An 18082-nucleotide genomic window follows, 5' to 3' on the forward strand; every position below is an offset into this window, starting at 1 on the left:
AAAACAGTAGTCGACAAATGCTGCCATGATTCACTGTCAGTTTCACGTAGGGTCTACCAGACCGTGTAGTAGCCAATAGTAAGTCTGCACACTTCCCATATCGAGCCTATCAAACATTTAACCCGCACCAATCAAAAATCTGTCGCATTATCCTTTCGTCTCGACCAAAACGCATAAAACAATAATTGCATAGAGTATAAACTATTAAAATAGAGGGACCGCGGCGTTGAATGGTGCGTTGGTTTTTAAGTTCCCCGTATTTATATGTATTATATTTCCATCAAGTGCCACCGCCTGGTGCAATGCAGGTCCCGTGTAGCCAATCGATGCGGCCGACACAAGGAGTATAATATTGCAGGTCTGCAACGGCCAATCAGAAGCGCGATCACACACAGGCGCCGCAAATTCTCCAGTGTCAACGAGGCCGCTTACCACACTAGAGGTATTCTTCCGCGGCTGCAAAATAGTCCTCCGTGTTGGGCGAATCTATCTCTCTTTCCGGAATAATGACAGGCTGAGTGGAAAGATAGCTTCATAATGCACCACGGGGATGATGTGTTTCATGTAATGTTCATATTTAGATGTTATCTGTGGAGATGAGAGGTCTCACAATAATCTGCTCCAATTTAAAGGCACAGTCTGCAATTGTTGTTTGATTATAGTGTTGAAACAGTAGGCCTACAATTAGAAAAATAATGATAAATAGGACTTCAGTGGATCACTCTATAATTATCTGATTTTTTAGACTTAACTTTGGAGACAACTGCTTGTATCTAGGCGAATTATATTTTTTATTGGGTTATTATAGGCCTAATAATTTAGCCAAATTATGTCTGTGATATATTTTGCCATTATAGGGACTATACTTATATCTAATACCTTGTGGGGGTTGCCTATGAAACCCATAGCCCAGATATGATGGACAATATGATGATAGGGATGTCGATGGCTCAGATAACAATTTTTCTTCCTACTAAAGTCCATTAGGTTCTTTGTATAAAGCATTACACCAAACACTTTTGGCTCAACTTTAATTTGCTCCTTTATTGCTGCTCCATCTAACTTGGCCTAAAAGCTCCAAGATACTCAAAAAGGTACTGCTAGTGAGTAGGCTAATGTGAGTCTCAGAGATGTCGGCTACGGCTCGCAATACACAAAACTAACAAATAGACATATTGTAATCCATTATGGCTTAGTAAATTCTGAAAGTTTGATTATATACTATGGGATGTATTAATCCACAAACAGTAGGCTAATGTATGATTGCCTATGCTGTATATTGAAAACCAACTTACACATAAGGATTTAGCAATACATTTCTAAACCACCCTGTCATGTACTTTAATACGAATATAAGGATGCTCAACGTGCACTGCAGGCGTTTTAGCCCCGGTGATTGGCATGTCTCCTGCTGGAGGCCTGTGCCGCTGCAGCAACCCTGAATTGAAATAAAGAAGTGAGTGATCAGTGCCAGTGTGGCGGAGGGATACACAGGCAATCCCCATTCTGGCCGTGGCCAATATACACACTCCTAACCCGCCAGTGGAACTCCATCTAAGGAACGACCACACTCCTAGTCTGCCTCCATAGACCAGCAAGCACACAACCCATCCGCCATGGTATGTATAGTCATTCATTCAGTGTTGTTGGGGAAAAGCTTTTGAATTGTTGGAAAGCCTGGTTACTTCTTTTGTAAAAATTGGTGTAGTTAAACGCTTTCCCCGCTTCTTTGAGCTATTCGCTATCCACTCATTGATTCCTCTTATCGGCTATTCGTGTGCTAAGGGGGGAACGGAATACGCCCGCAAAGCGCATTTGATATGTTATAGCTTGAGCATGGCACAATGCGAAGCCCTGTGTGTGGACTGTCTTTGTTAATCTTTGCGGATATAAAGCCTGAAATGGTGTTCACCTTCAAAATGGGTACATATTTCCCCATAACTGCGCAATTCATATGGCGTTATGGTCGCTCGTTTTTTAACGAGTCGAGTAGCAGATTTACGGCTGCACGTTGCAGATCTTGTTAACTTTTGGACTACATACAGTGGTATCGCAATAACTAACAAGCTATTCTGGGTCATAACAGCATAATTATGTAGCCATAAATGCATTCGGGGAGATTTTTCAATCCGCTATGTGGCGCAGGCGTGTACGGAAGCCTAGCCTGCGTTATTAGAAACACACTGCAGCCATTTACCCAGTGGATCTGACATGTGAGAATTTGTTAGAGAGTTAGTCGCGTTTTATTAAATCCAGACGCTTTTCTCACGGTTTGAACACGGTGAACCCGCGAAAGGCGCTCCTCTCGGTTTGTGGAGGACAATCTGGCTGCGTTTGGTTTCTATGTTGCACCATCTTGCTGGTGCTCGAGCCGTGCCATGATGGAGGAATGGCACTGTTGTAATCTCGTCAGTGTTCCGCAACGGAAACTGACCATATTCTGTAATTACAAGGCTATAGCCACATTGTAGGCTACTACATGGGCATGTAATGTGTGTGTGTGTGTGTGTGTGTGTGTGTGTGTGTGTGCGCGTCTCTCTCTCTCTCTCTCTCTCTCTCTCTCTCTCTTATTTTTATATATATATATATATATATATATATATATATATATATATATATATATATATATATATATATATATATATATATATATATATATATATATATATATATATTATCTTAGGCTATGTTATCTATTTGTGTTATGTTGGCTGATTTGGTTGCCTATTTGCACATTTTTCGATGTTATGCAAATATGGTGCCCATTTGAATTGTCCAAGAAGCTCTTGCCTGGCACTGGCCACCATGAAACATCAACAGCTATGAAGTTGAAAAATGAGCATTAGAGGAGTATTGTGCTACTCTACAGCTCATATGTTGTTTTTAAAAACATGTGTTTTATGCTTAAACATCTTTATTCCGAGAAAACACAATGTGTCGAGGCCTGAGTGACGGAAATACTTTGACATGCCTGTTTCCAAGCCCTTCTGACCAAATTCACTAGATCTGCAAACTGACATCTGCAATCAGCTAATGAAACAGCCCCTGCACTGGCTACGTCACACAAGGCAAAGTTACAAAGTGGAAATTATATGGATGTAGAAAGGAGGCCTTTAAACTAATCCATTGATCACCAAGCTTGATAGATCTCTAATGGCCCAAGGCAGTAAAGAAGCTTTCCCCCCCGCTGCTGTGATCAAATATCCCATATATGGTATTGAGCTGCAATGCCGTTTCACGTTGCAACGTGGCGTAGTAATTGGAGTTAAAGAAGAATTGTTATGGAGTTAGCCCGCATATCAGCATCTCTGTACAGTTTAATCCACGAGCGTAAGCCCCTTGTCTGCATCAATACGTCCATTGAAGTGGAAACAGCCTCCCCCATTGAGGTGGAAGTATTGAATAAGTAGTCAGACCGTGCTCAGGCCCTATCCTATTCCTGTTACGCTCTTGTTTGCTGATACATGTTTAGTAACTTGAAGGACATTGGAGCCACCGCAATGAATAATTTATATGCTTGGCGGCAACACCTAGCCATGTCACATGTTCCCAGAGTCTAGGAGCGATAAAGTTCCCTGCGTGGTGCGGAGGAGTACCCAGCCACCTACCAACGCTGGCCATATGGTGGAGTGCCTATGTCTGCAAGGTGTAAGGGGGCTGGGGTTGTTTACACCCACCCTCTCTCCCTCCTCCCCTCCAGACACAGCCCGGCCCAGAGGCCTCACTGTCTTTTGTCCAGTCTCAAAGAGAAGAGGCGTTGAGCGCCCTGTGGAGCTCACTGCTCCTATAGAAAAGAAGTGCTTGTGTCAAACTGACTCTTTGTATTAAGGGTGAATGGAAGTGTGTGTGCATATGAGTGTGTCTGTGTGTCACACCCATCTGTCAGAGTGACAGCTGGTTGTGCACCTTTCAATTGGTGAATATAGAAAAGCCATTACTGCTACACAGTGACCAATCAGCAATTCCCATAGAGCGCACAGAGCCTCTAAAGAAGAAGATAATCGTTGACGTTCTCTACAGTATTTTGCATCCCCTATCACATCAAACCCAGTGTTAACAGGGAGCTATGCAGTATGTTTGCACATCATGGGTGATATGACATCACCTGGGAGCAAAAGATATTCCTCGCTGACCCAGTCCACTGCCAACTGTCTCTGACAGTCCTGTTCGGAGCGCATTGCTGAGGCCGGCTGCCCTGGAAACAGTGGGAGTGGTTGACCCACTCATGCCAACAAACCACTGCCAGCAAGCCCCCCAAACACTCCACACATTGCTTTTCCTCTACAAGCTGTTACTAGAATACTGGCAGTGAACCACGTCGTCCATAAGACACTGTGGAGGGTGATTCACAGGGAGTTTCCTCTGCACAGTATGTCATAGATAGAAAGAGAGAAACACACACACACACAGTGGGGGAAAGGTCTGAAGGAGTTTGTAATGGCTCCAGTTCAAGTGTCAGGGACAGAAGATGGAAAAGGAGAAAAAGGAAGGGATGGGCCGGTAGTGGACCTGGTGGTGCAGCACAGCTTGGGCATTAGCCAGGAAAGATCTATAGCACTGAGTCACCCAACTCCACACACAGTCTAGAGACAGCAAAGATACAGCAGTGAGAGTGACACAGCACGACAAAAAGGTGATAAAGGGAATATAGAAAGGTAGACTTACCAACAGGGGGAGAGAGTGAGAAAATGAACACAAGGAGGAAAAAAACAGAAGCAGATATGGGCGGCACCAGAAAACAAACAGGCAAGACTGAGAACATTGGCCCAGCTGGGCGGCATGTTAGCATCGGCAAAGCTTTTTTGTCTCTTGACATTTCCCCTTTTCACAGATGAAAATAGACACAGGAAGAGAGTGCAGGGAGAGAGGGGAAAAGCAAGCAGTGTTGTGTGCGGAACAGGTTATTGAATAATGTGAGCTTATTGTATGAGTGCTCCTTATGTTATCCAAGAAACCCCTTGCTGACTGGATCAATTCAACCCATGGCTGATGCTACTCAAGCCCTGAAGATAGGCCTTTTGTGTTGAAGAGTTAAAGGTCAGCTCGCAGTGTGTCATGCGGCATTCTGCTAAATCTTATCCGAATCTAACCATTATGCAACAAATTCGATTTGCTGGCTTGATATATAACAAATAAAATAGCCCTGCATACCTAACAACGTGGACTTAACAAGGCTCAGATTTGCTGAGCTGTGTCTAAAGCTAGATTGCTTTTACAAACACTTAAACACACCGACGGGCTGGAGAAATTTGCTTTGATGTGGTTGGAAAGTATTGGTGTTAAGGGTGTGTGTGTGTGTGTGTGTGTGTGTGTGTGCAAGAATACACATGGCTGTATTTTAGCATGCAAGCGTATCTGCACATCTGTGACCGCTCGGGTTTGTATGTGTGTTCCTTCTTAGCTGCCAAGCGCAATAATGTCAGTGTGGTCTGTTAACAATAAGAATGAAACGTTTCCTTTAACGTATGGATGGAAGAGTACCTGTGTGAATTGTTTGCACCACAAGCTCTGTATTTTCACACCATACAGCTGAGGGGATTTGTTTGAAATCAGTGGCAACTTCACAAAGAAGTTACATTTTAGTATGTAAAAGGTCTGGCAGTAGATGTCTGCTCAATATTTAAAGCATGTGTGAGTTACTATTAGCCATCAGAGAGCCATAACTAGCAGAGGGAGCAGGCCGGGAGGGGAACCAAACTGCGCCAGCCCCAGCAGGCCATTTTCCTGTTGGTATGACCATGGAAAACCCTCCCATGCTGATATGTCCTGGAACAACCCCCGCCTAAACGTTTTCTCCTAGTCTGGAGATAACACTTCATCCGTTTTTATATCAGTTGCCCAGCAGTCCCTATTGTGTGGACTGCCAATTTTTAACAGGGTCCAAGTCAATCCCATGGAGCCACCCATCAACTCTTAATTCTGTGCAGTGCCGTTGAGCTTTCTACATGTTGGCTTTCTAGCAACCTGAAAAAAAAAACCTTTAACCAACATCTTGATAAACCTTTGCTTTCATTGTGAGCCAAGTTTGATAAACAACATTTCAGTTTTATAGCAATCAAAGTCACACCAGAGTCAAGATGGACTTCATTCGGCAATAACATATTACAAGGAGAAGGTCAATTTAGCGCGCCATAATTCTGCTTAGAGGGGAAATCTGAAGTATCGATATTTTGAATGGAAAGTGTGTAATTGATTGACACTTCCATCCCCAGTGCATTGGCTGTCCGCTAATGGATATAGCGTTTACTTTGGGATATTGTCTGCGGTAAATGTTGTCAGTGCTCAAAACACTTTCTGGTGATGATGAACAACAGAGCCAGGAACACTGTGGCCAGTGTTTAGCTGTGTGTTGGTTGGTGTGTGGGGACGATGAGGAATGCAATGACGACACAGTTTGGGATTTGGAATGAGTGCTGTGCAGAGGGACTTCTTTGTTTGACCCTGTCCCTCCTCTTTTTTCCAACCACAGGCTGACCAACTAACAGAGGAGCAGATTGCAGGTAAGAACACAAAACCTTTTTTGTCCTTTACTTCCCCTCATAGCTTAGTCCTTTGTTCATGATTGCTGGCTCAGTTCCACACTCTGTTATTCAATAAAGTTTCATGAGTAATATCCGCCATGAACTGTCCTGGTTGCTTCCACGTCATTTATGGAGAACATGACATGAAACAGAACATTGAATGGCATACACCCTGTTGGTAGATCATTTGCTTCTCAAAATAACACTAATTACATTATGCCATGAGTCAGGACTAAGACCCACAAAGCTACAGTGAATACAGTTTTGCAGGCAAGAGTAGTTTCAACCACTGATGCACCTTCATATTCTTGATAAATAAATGATGTGGTCTTTGTACTAAAACTGGAGGCTGCACATTTCTTCTCAGTACAAGCTAATTAGCCACAGAGGGGTTGTGGCTAATTAGCTTGTACTAAGGCTCCAACGCTATTGATCACTATTGCCCGCACTTCCCTGGATGTGTTTTTATGGCCCTTCGGTATTGAAGTCAAAGAGAAAACTGGCACAGAGTCAGACATTGAAGTTATTTCAGTAAAATCTGCATTTCTTTCATTTGCAATGCTCTACATCGTTTTCTTTTTTATTGTCACAGTATGAGATAAGATCCCTGTGTGGTTTCAGAACTCTGCCCATTTACAACTTCACCTCTGTCCACCCTCATGTGGGCCAAGTTACAGACAAGCGTGAACTTCGTTAACACAGCCTCTGTGTTCACAAGGGATAAATTAACCTCCACGACCTGACTGCAGCGTCCTAACACAACCCATTTCTGTAACCGCAAAGCGACAGTAATCTAACCTAGCTCTTCCCTCCAATCTTACAGAGTTCAAGGAGGCTTTCTCCTTATTCGACAAGGATGGCGACGGCACCATCACCACCAAAGAGCTCGGCACCGTCATGAGGTCGCTGGGCCAGAACCCCACAGAGGCCGAACTGCAGGACATGATCAATGAGGTGGACGCTGACGGTCAGTATTCAGACTATATTTACCTATGACATTAACAGTTGTGAGTTACTTTTACTGTTAGAAATGAATAAGTTATTTATTAATGAGGTCACATCAGGTGAAAATAGAGCTATTACAAATAAGTTATCCATTTAACCTTTATCCAGATAAAACCTCTGTCTAGGTTTGGGTATCTTTTGAATTGTATTGTTTCTGGTTCTGCTAATCAATTATGGATCTTATCAGTCCCGAGTTTCGATTCCAATAGGATAACAAAAGAGGTAATAGAACCAACATATCTTGATTATCCTAGCATAGATTTTGGAAACATATCCAATGATTTAAACTGCGTGAATTAGTACCTGAGATGGAGGCCATATTGAAACTCAGTTTAGAAAATATGGGTGTCTCTCATCACATTTCTCACCATTGCTCAAGAGAACGTTGCATCAAAACTTGCTGTCTTCTCCTCCTCTACTGGAGGTGTTAGCGAGGTGCTGGCTGAACCCGACACGTTGGCAGTCTCCACAGGACACTGTTAATTCCTTCAAATCAATGGCGTGCTCCCTTAAGGCCAGGACACACCGGTCCGACTACCCGAAAATGGAGACTGCCGATTCAGGCAGCTCCAGTCTTCCCGTCGCGGCCAAAAAAGAACACACCGAACCGACTGCTGACATTCCGTACGCTCTGCGCTTGCGCGGGACGTAATGTCTCCATAACAGCAGGCGGCGCTAATCTGTATTGCCGCCCATAAAAATACGGAAGCCGGAAATGATGGGAAAGCTCTCTAGACCATAAACATAGATAGAAATACGTATTTATATTTATGGACCATAAAGAGCACCATTTTTAGCAGAGAGTGTCGAGCATGGTGTCGAGCAGTCAACAAGGGTTGATGCATGTGAGTACTCGCTGAACGAAACAAACAAACACATTAAAACAATGGCTAGCTGTTGTTAGCTGTTTGTGCTACCCGCTTCACTGATTCGCTAGCCCTCCACCAATCAAATTGCTCCAACTGAAAGACTGCCCGCCGTCGATGTTCAATCGGCTCAAAAGAAGCCCGACGACATCTACGACGACCGATTTCACGGCACACACCAAACAGATACGTGTCCCCGCCCCCTCCAGATTCTCCGACGGCGATTATCGGGCCGGTGTGTCCGGGCCTTTAAATGTTGGGTCAAATGAGGTGCAATCTGTCTTGCAGCTTATTAAGTTCTAACATTTACTGCCCTTTGCCTTTTCGTCGTAAAGTAAATACGTTTGACGCGGCCCATCTGCCACACTGCTGCCGTTACGTTTAACATGTTAACTGCTCGCTCTCCCAATAAAGGTTATTTCTCTTTAGGAGCTGATAAGGAATCGAACGCTACCTCTGTCACAAATGCATAAGGGATCAGATCGGTCATTCTTTACTTCCCCATCTCGAAACACATCAGTTATGTTGATGCCCACATCCCTGCCGTTTTCACCAGCTGTCCAGGCCAACTGTCCGGCCACCTTTTTATTTTCAGTTGACGTGTCCCTCTGTGTCAGCAGTCAGCACTGTGTGTTCAGCTCCATCATATCTGACACTGTCAGGGATATGGATGTGCGGGAGGTTCTTTAGTGCGAGGAGTGGAGCAGGCCAAGTGTCAAAGGACTGTCAGTGTTAAGAGACAGTCATACTGAGAGTGCCGTAGTTCTTCTCTGTAGTTCTTCACTGTAGTGTCTTCCAAAGGCTCTCTGATAGAAAGGGAGTGAGAGACAGAGAGAGGGGAGTTTGAGAAGTTGGCTAGTAGCTGCCCGTTGAGTAGAGGATGTTAGCTGTCCGTGGGGCCTTTACCCCAGTGGTGCTCTGTCAGCTTATAGGATTTTGAAAATGGGACTGCATTGATCGGGAGAAATCAATTGCACCGCAGCTTGGCCCACCCTTTATTGAAACGTCCTCCCACCCTCCTCAGCGCCCTCCCCCTCAGTTACACCCAAGAGCAAGAACACACACACACACCATCACTAACATCCCCTTGTTCTGCCTCTGCCTCCCTTGGCTGATGCAATCTAGGTCAGACAGCAATGAAGCTACGTAGTAATGGAAAATAAAAGTGGTTACATAAGGCCTCTCAGCGCTTTGCACATCTAGTACCCACTTCGGCAGCCATGGGATGTCAGCTGGCTCCATTGAAAATAAGCTTCATATACCAAACAAGCAAGCTGTGGTAAATAATTACAGTACAATGGATGCAAGGCTTCAGCTAGACAGAGAGCTGATTAAAAAACAATAATTTTTTCAATCTTCTCATTGTTAAAACTGAACTGATCAATTTAATTATGGATAAAATAACTATGAAAAAAAACATTAGCTTTAATCCCAACACACCACTCATCATCATTACACGACCCTTCCCTGCCTTCGTACCTCAGGAAGGGAAGTACGCTTTATGATGCAGGAAAAACGATGACCACACATCCAAGTGTGCTGAGATGCCTCAGCTTCAATAGTTTGCGTCAGCACCTCTTATGTGTAATCGCAATCTCCCACTCAGTTCACTCCTTATATACCATCCTCTTCACATCTCCCTCTCTGCCTCCCACTCACTCCCTCCCTCTCCATTCTCTCTCTTTCACTCCCACCATTTTTCCTTCCTTCCTTCCTTCCCTCCTTCCCTCCTCCTTTCTTGCTCCCCTCCCTCCTCCACTGAAGCAGTTGGCTAGAATTAGAGGGCCATCTCTTTTCTCTAGTCCCCCTTTAGATGATGATGATGGTTCTCCAGTTGCAGTCCTGCACTTCTCCAAGACTGCCCCCCCCAACCCCCAGTGCAGCTGGCTGTCCCTGTGTGTTAGATAACAGGTCCTTAGATTGTTACCCTGGGCCATGAGATCACCATCTGACCCATCACATTACTGCATCTCTTTTTGTTCCACACACACACATCCAATCCCACTCTCTGCTCTGTTGTTCTGTCTCTATGTCGCTTTCTGAGGCGTGCTCTGTCATTGGTTAATCTGTGTACAATTCCCCCCACCCCATTGGTTCCAACCCCAGGCTTATCCTCCTGGGTACATCGTCCTCCGTGACCCTGACCTTTGTCTCATCCGCTGACATTTTTTTTGTGTCAATTTCTAATTAAAGGAAGCTGCCACACGTACATCCAGGTCTTAATAAAAGCGAGTGTTACCACCAGTGTTTGCCTCACTACCTGCCCTCCCTCCTGTGGTCGCAGTTGGTGATCTGCTGCGCTCCTCATAGATCCTTCCCCTGTCAAGAGGGTCTGATCCCCTGCTAATCCTGTCTTCACAACGGCGACATGAACATTGATCTTATTGCACGCATATGCTTGCCGACAGCACAACAGTGGCCTTTAGCACCTCCAATATGAATACCACAATCCAAAAACTCATAAAACACACTGTCAGATTGTTGAGGGACAAAAAAATTGACATAAGGATCAATAAAGTGCAAAGGAAAGTCACTTCCCCCCTTCCAGCAGGGTTTCTGACGGGGACAGAGGCTTACATTTATCCAGGCTCCACGTGGGACAAACTGCACATATACTATATGTCTATATTATGGATGACTGGCCAGGGGTGCCCCTCCTGTAATCCTGCTGCGCTGTGTATAAAATAAGCGACATCTTCCCAGGGCTTCCCTAAGGAAGAAAGGGAAACACACACACACATACAGCCCCCCTCCCCCCTCCTCTCAGCCTGCAGTAGCTGTGTTTATCACAGGAAGGAAGTTGTATACTAAAACTATTTGAGGGCTGCTCCCCTATGCGATTAATTATGTATCAAGTTGTCTCGGCCGGGAACCTCTGGAGAGAACTTATGGTCCACATGATAATGTATTCCCTGGTGTCGTACACGGAGGGAAAGAGAAGACCATGACCAAATGGATATTTTCAGTCAGGTGCCTTTCATCAGCTAAATGCTGGTTTATATTATCTCTGTTTATTTGAGGTTGCTTTTAGGTCATTTCAATATTTTGTTGATTAAATGTGCCATATTGTTCACCTATTCCAGGTAATGGAACCATTGACTTCCCGGAGTTTCTGACCATGATGGCCAGAAAAATGAAGGACACAGACAGCGAGGAGGAGATCCGTGAGGCTTTCCGGGTATTTGACAAGGTGAATATTGTCGAGGTTTTTAGAGCAGAATTAGAAACCGCTTTCTTTGAAGACGTGGTCAAGTCATTTGAGAAACGTTTTAAATAACTGATCTCACTCGCAGTGGGAACTAACATTTCAGGCCATTTTGGTAGCAAGTAAAGTCAACTTCATACCTGCCACCATGTCTGCTAATCGATCGATCTTGTGGGAATCCTCCACACTGATTAGCCGTTAGCCTTTGGGAATTCTTATTTTTCATTCATTTTCCACACACGACTTTGTGTTTGTAGGATGGGAATGGCTACATCAGTGCTGCAGAGCTCCGTCACGTCATGACGAACCTGGGTGAGAAGCTAACGGACGAGGAGGTGGACGAGATGATCAGAGAAGCAGACATTGACGGAGACGGACAAGTCAACTACGAAGGTAAAATAAATAGGAAGCACATACTAAACATGTCATGGTGCACAAATAGCTGCAGTTTCTAGGTCACACTGTACGCTTTTTTTAAAGGGGACTAGAGCTCTTGATTTTCCAGGCTGTGTATTTCTCTGAGGGCGACTCTAAGACAAGCCAGCCACACATAATATTAGTTATTAGATAGGGGCCATAGATGGAGCCTGCTGAAACAGAGATGGGGGAAAGCCATCCTTCTGAATCATCATCAGTGTGCCAGGAGCCTTTTCACTCTTCCTCTCTTGATGCCTCTCTCCCTTCCTTCTCCCTCCCCCTACTGTCGCTCCCTTGGCACATTACACAAGAGACTGCGCTCATTTTCTAGAAGGCTGTTGATATATTACGAACAGTCGATAAGCCTTGGCTGGAAAGTGCCCTATTTCTACACTCCTATTGTACCAGAATATGTAGAATGGCAGAAAATGTACGCTACAGACAATGTTATTTATTTCATTTTGATTGTGGGTGTGCATGTGTATATCACCATCCACAACTGTAAGCACAATGGAGGAGCTTTTTAATCAAATGGGTTTAATGGGATGAACATGAAAGCCATTTGGAAAAGGCTAATTAGGATTTGTGTTCCGAACCTGCTCAACTTTATTAAAAAAAATGATTAAAACATTTAACAATTTAGAAGGTGACTGCTCTCACTGGTAACAGCCTTTACAAAAGCCTTGAACCTGTTGTACTTACTGTCTTTTGTCCTCTCTTTCTCTCTCTGCAGAGTTTGTACAGATGATGACTGCAAAGTGAAGCTTGCCCGCCCCGTCCTGTCCCCTCTTAGAAGAAAGAAAAAAGAAAAAAAAAATCAAAATGTTTTACTTACCTCTTGGAAATAATGTTCATTTATTCATACTGTTTCTGTATAGAAAATAATTGAATGTTGAAATAAAATATCCTTCTGTCCACACGGGAAAAATATAAAAAAATATACAAAAAATATCTGCATGAAAACGACGGTTAGTGATCTTGTCCCCTCCCCCCGGAGATCAGTTTAGCATCAGTACTTAACAAGTAAAAATAATAATAACAACAAACCCTGTAACTACTACCTTCAGACTGAAGCAAAAGCATTTGGTGAACTCCTTCCAGTTCCATTTGCTAGTGATAAATGTCTGGGCTGGCCATCTCCTCTTTCTCTCTGTTTTCTGTTCTTCATGCATGCAGCTTGAGACCGGAGCACTAACCTCCAGCCCTACCCATCCCTCCTTCGGGCTACCAGAGCGTGCTGATTCCACTATAAGCTGTCCTCTTGTTGGTTTGGTACAGTTTTTTTGTATTTGGAGAGGAACCCTGTACTGTTAAGAGAGAATATACCAGGTTCTAACTCAAGCGTTAAAGTGGAATGGGACTTAATTGTATGCTAGATAAAACGAGGAAAAAACAATGTACAAAAAATACATTTTCAAATGTTCGGCATGTTTTGTTTTTGTTATGTTATTTGGACAGCCATCTTAGTAGTTGTGCGTCCTGCCCTTTTTAAAGGAGGGGGGACATAAAGAGTCTTACGGTGAGCTTTCTATTTTTTTTCTTTTCTTTTTTCGCTGAGATGGAGTGTCTGTCCTCTTTTCTTGCAAGAGAGAATCACTGGCCTTCACTTTTCTTTTTCTTCTGTTTCTCGGCTCAGACTCGAGCATGTGAGGGGTGTACTGTGTTCGCAGGGCATGCTGTTAGGAGTGTCAGCGCACCAGTCTTCGCAATTGTTCATCTGAGTTCAGTTTACATTCATTCCAAGTTGTACATGCTAGTCTTTATTTTTTTTTTCAAATAAAAGACCATGAACTTTATTATGTCTTATGTCATTTTTCTTATGCTTCAACTTGATGGTGAAAATGATCTATCAAAACAGCATAACAAGTATGTATGTTGTTCACTGACGAGGCAAATGTGTCTATAATAAATGATTCTAAGCATCGTTATCTCCATGTGCAGTGTCGTTAGGTGATGACCGTGGCCCGTTACATGGCAGTGAGGATGTGGAGAGTGAGCTGCTCACAGGGGAGGGGGAGGTAGCAGAGAGTGTTTGCTCTCAGCCGTGGACATACATACACATCTATGACGCCTCTCTCTCTCTCTCTCAAGACCCAGCTGGTTGCTAGGCAACAGGAACATGCTGTAACTGGGATGTTGGGGGTTTTGAAAAAGGCAAGTGGGAGTTTGAATAAACCCTTCTGCTGATGACTCCATGTTGGCTTGTCCTACTAAGGCAAACCAGGCCACAGCAACACTACTGCTGTGTGCACTTTTTAAACGGCACACACAGGAGTACGCAACAGGAAGGTCTGTGCCGGGCCTCCAACAAAATTGTACCTGAATGTCTAAAAAGTCAAGTTAGAGTTGCATTGTTGAACCATACTAATTTGACCATGTTTGGAAAAGAGGAAAGATAGGCTAAGGCAGCCCTCCACCCACCAACAGCATAAGGCAACCACGTCATATACCCTTATACATAGACATACACACACCATATTCTTTCTACACTGAGATGAGGGTGGGGTTCTGCTTTCGATGGAAAAGCACAGAACATTATCTGCATTCCTTACACTCATTATCTCTGTAGATCTGTATTATCTGCCGTTTAGCTTGATCAGATAAACTGACGTTCATTGAAGGACATGGTGGGTTACAAGAAACAGGAAGAGACACCCTGCCCAAATGATGGCCAGTGACTGGAAAGAATGTCAATCACAACCTCATTACAGCCATGGTGTTTTATTTTGAAGAAAACCAGTCAAACTAATGCAGTCTGCCTGCATTGCCCCTCCCTGCAGCACCAGTGGAGCCAATAGGAACTGTCCTTAAGTTGACAGACAGCTGGGACTAAAGCGCTGCTGTTCTAGGCTATACAGTACCTCACCCAGTCAGATGCTCAAACCTGAAATTTGCTTTGGAAGGAAAATAGCAGAGAACTTTTTTTTGGATCCGCAATGTTTATTTTACATTTAAAAAATAAAAAGGACATCGTTAAAAGAAAATGCACATGAATAAATACAGTAAAATGACAAGATGAAAATAATTTAGTAAATTATTCACATGAAATAGCTATTATTTTATTCTCATTTTAGGCTATGTTAAGTTTAGTTATTTTTTATTTCAGTGTTCTTTTTTAATGTCTGTTTTATCTAAATAAGTTATTGTCATTATGTTTCAGAAGTTCATATTTCTTTTAATAAACATCTATTGGCTGACCCACTGCCACCTAAGAGCTAAGCATGTTTGCTTGACAAAAAAAACTAGGAAAACCTAGATTCTAAAGGTTTTCCTAAAACAAAAAAGTAGCATTTTAAAACTGAATACAAGCTTCATTCTTTTTTTTTTTAACTTTTTGCTGTTGATATTTTCAGCAGCTCAGCTAATTGGTTCATTTTGAATTATGAGCTCTTGCTAACAAAAGGTCTAAATTAGGTTGCAGTTGTTGGGCGTGGCAGAGAGAGAGAGAGGGCAGGCACAGGAAAAGTTACATAATTACATAAAATCTTTCATAAAAACATGTTCGGTTTAATCGTTTATTGAATAATTTTGCAGTCTATTACCTTATTTTGAAATGTAATTATATGTTGGTTTAACCTGTGGGCCTATTTACTTAGTTCCATTTGTAAAACGAATCAATTTGGCTTGAATTAATGTATCATGTAGGCTATGATGGGGAAATGACTACTCCCCTCCACAATACTGGTGCTGTGAGCTACTGGAATTCTGAGAGCAGGACCAGCGTTCAGATGCCAACCATAAAAACTCTCTCGCCCACAAACACGCACAACAGGTGGGCCACCAAACAGAGGACAAACCCACAGGGAAACGAACACCGCTGGTAGGTTTGTGCTGTTGCTCTGCATGTCAACTGACCAATCAGACAAAACCAAACACACCCCGTCAACCAATCCCAAAACTGACAGGGTGCGTTTTATTGCATCGAGGCTGCGGGTTCCCAGGAAAAGGCCTCTTCTACGCTTAGGAAAGGAAGGGATACTCGAGCACCCTGGGGGTTAAATTAAGAACATCAATATTTCACGTGTAAATGAAGCAGCACACTGCGGAGGCAGTAACGTGAGAAGGATTGACTGGGCAGAGGTATCACGTATCAGCGCCCCTGGAAAGAACAGGCACACTTATGAGACAGGCCTGTGACATACAGCAGGAGTGTGTCTGTGTGTGGGTGTGAGGGTGTAGGCCTATGTCCTGTGTGTGTTCAGTGACATGGAGCCCTGTTTGTTGGTGTAGTGTCCAGCTGTATTAGCAAGTTAAGGAAGTGGATGAAGTGAGCTGAGCCAGGCACAACATCAATATGGGGAAGCTTCTAGCACTTTTTTGAACCTCTACCACACACGCAAAAACACAGTTACACACACAGCCACACACGCACACGAGTCCATTAGCACAAGCTTAACGTGTTTTGGAATTTGTAATATTAACAAACAAGCATATTAGTCTTCCCGGTGGCTGTAAAGGTGGGGAGAATGTACAAGGAATTGACCAATTCTCACAAACGTTTAAAGCTAGTTACGAGCACTGCAATAAAGAACGGCAGAGACGACCTTTTTATAAAAGGCCTGATCTTTCCACTCTTGCTTCACACAGATCAGGCGACACAAAAACTTTCCTCCCACTTCATTACTGTATTTTATCTTTTCCCCTCAAAGACCTGTCCCAGCTTCCTTCTTTATTTCACTGTAGTATTCGTTAAAAAAAAAAGCCCAGCCACCTACAGTAATTAGTTTGTATGGATTTAGCCGTAACGTTGGTGCAGCCTGCCTCACTGCTCATTATGGGCCGTGGAGGGTCGTTTTCACCGTGTTGCGCTAATGACGACTGTAGAGGTGGTGTAGCAGAGCGCCGCAGGGGGTTGGGCTGTTCTTGTTCTCCTCCTACTCTGCAATACAAACGACATGGAGTCGCCCACCACCAGCCCATGGACCAACCCTAAGCTAAGCTCCCCTCTAAATCAGTCCCGGTGCCTTTTCAATTACTGGGAGCAGCGTGGGTCTCTCTCTAACTCTTTCTCTCAACCTCTAATAGCCCCATCTCTGGCTTTTTTATCCTTCTCGCTGTCATTCCCTCCGTCTTGATTTGCTTGGTCTGTCTCCCCCTCTTCTCCTCTCTCTTTCCCCCTCATTTACCTTGCTCTCTCGTCTCTGCCTGCCCCATTTGTCTTACAGTGCATTTTCATTTTTATGGACTCCAATCACTTGCCCAGTTTTTTTCCCCTCCCTTTTTCCTACAACCCCCTCTATGGTGTGTTAATGTCAGTGTCACCGTCACCGTCCTTTGGCTTTCCCTCATCGGCGCCAGGCCTCCTTCTATTTACTTAGGAGAATAGGCTCATCCATCTTTGATTGTTGTGAAATATTACGTCGGTGTCACGACAACCCAAGCCTCCCTGAACCTCATGCAATATTCAGAGGCGATGATATAAGATTCCAGCTAATGAAAAAAAAACAGAAGGCAATACAAACAGCCCTGGCAGAACAGCCTGCTCGGTTGTTCAGGAGTGCTGTCGGGCTGGCTGTGGTCAGATAGAGGCTGAGAGAGAGAGCCCGTACGTACATCAACATTGGGCGAAGGCACCGGCACCCATGCCATGGCCTGTTTGGGATGGGAGTTCACATCCAGTTCAGTGCAAACCCTCCTTTGAAATACATATCGCAAAGGTGGGGATGAGAGACATCGTCAAAGTAATGGTTAGAGGGCCATTAAAGCTATAGCATGCGTGACATACGTGGTCCCAATGAGAAATTGTGAGTAATTACATAACATCACTGTCGTCACATGTACATGAGGTAATCCTTTCGATGACATGGATTGTATACCTTCTGCTGTTTTTTCTAAGCAGTAGAATCAACAACTGAAACATTTCGTGGGCGCTTCTTGAGTTCATGCGCCAGTGTCGGGGGGCGACACCAGTTTCTAAACGCTTCAATATTGAAAAATACATACATACTGTAGTTTTGGGGAGATGATAGGCCTAACCAACTTTGTGTCAACTCGTATAGTTTAACCAACATTAATTTATATGAAAAATGAACACACTACACCTTTATTATTTCCCCTGCTCCAGATAG

The 18082-nt window shown here is 43.8% G+C and overlaps 1 protein-coding gene across 1 annotated transcript; it reads left to right on the forward strand.

Annotated features, from left to right (window-relative positions):
* Positions 1-1493: 1493 nt before the first annotated feature.
* LOC307266163 (calmodulin-1) lies at positions 1494-13810 on the forward strand. The gene is made up of 6 exons (XM_080048104.1): positions 1494-1619; positions 6470-6500; positions 7345-7488; positions 11476-11582; positions 11855-11990; positions 12748-13810. The coding sequence occupies exons 1-6, from the start codon at positions 1617-1619 to the stop codon at positions 12774-12776; spliced, it is 450 nt and encodes a 149-aa protein (XP_079904230.1). The 5' UTR covers positions 1494-1616; the 3' UTR covers positions 12777-13810.
* Positions 13811-18082: the final 4272 nt, after the last annotated feature.

Source organism: Ammodytes marinus (assembly GCF_949987685.1).
Source record: "Ammodytes marinus genome assembly, chromosome: 19".
In the NCBI taxonomy this organism is placed as follows: Eukaryota; Metazoa; Chordata; class Actinopteri; order Uranoscopiformes; family Ammodytidae; genus Ammodytes; species Ammodytes marinus.

Excerpts from the sequence above, each read along its gene's own strand:
- LOC307266163 (XM_080048104.1), top strand. Across the intron at positions 6,501-7,344 it reads AACAGAGGAGCAGATTGCAG|AGTTCAAGGAGGCTTTCTCC; the intron begins GTAAGAACACAA and ends CCAATCTTACAG. Across the intron at positions 11,583-11,854 it reads CTTTCCGGGTATTTGACAAG|GATGGGAATGGCTACATCAG; the intron begins GTGAATATTGTC and ends TTGTGTTTGTAG.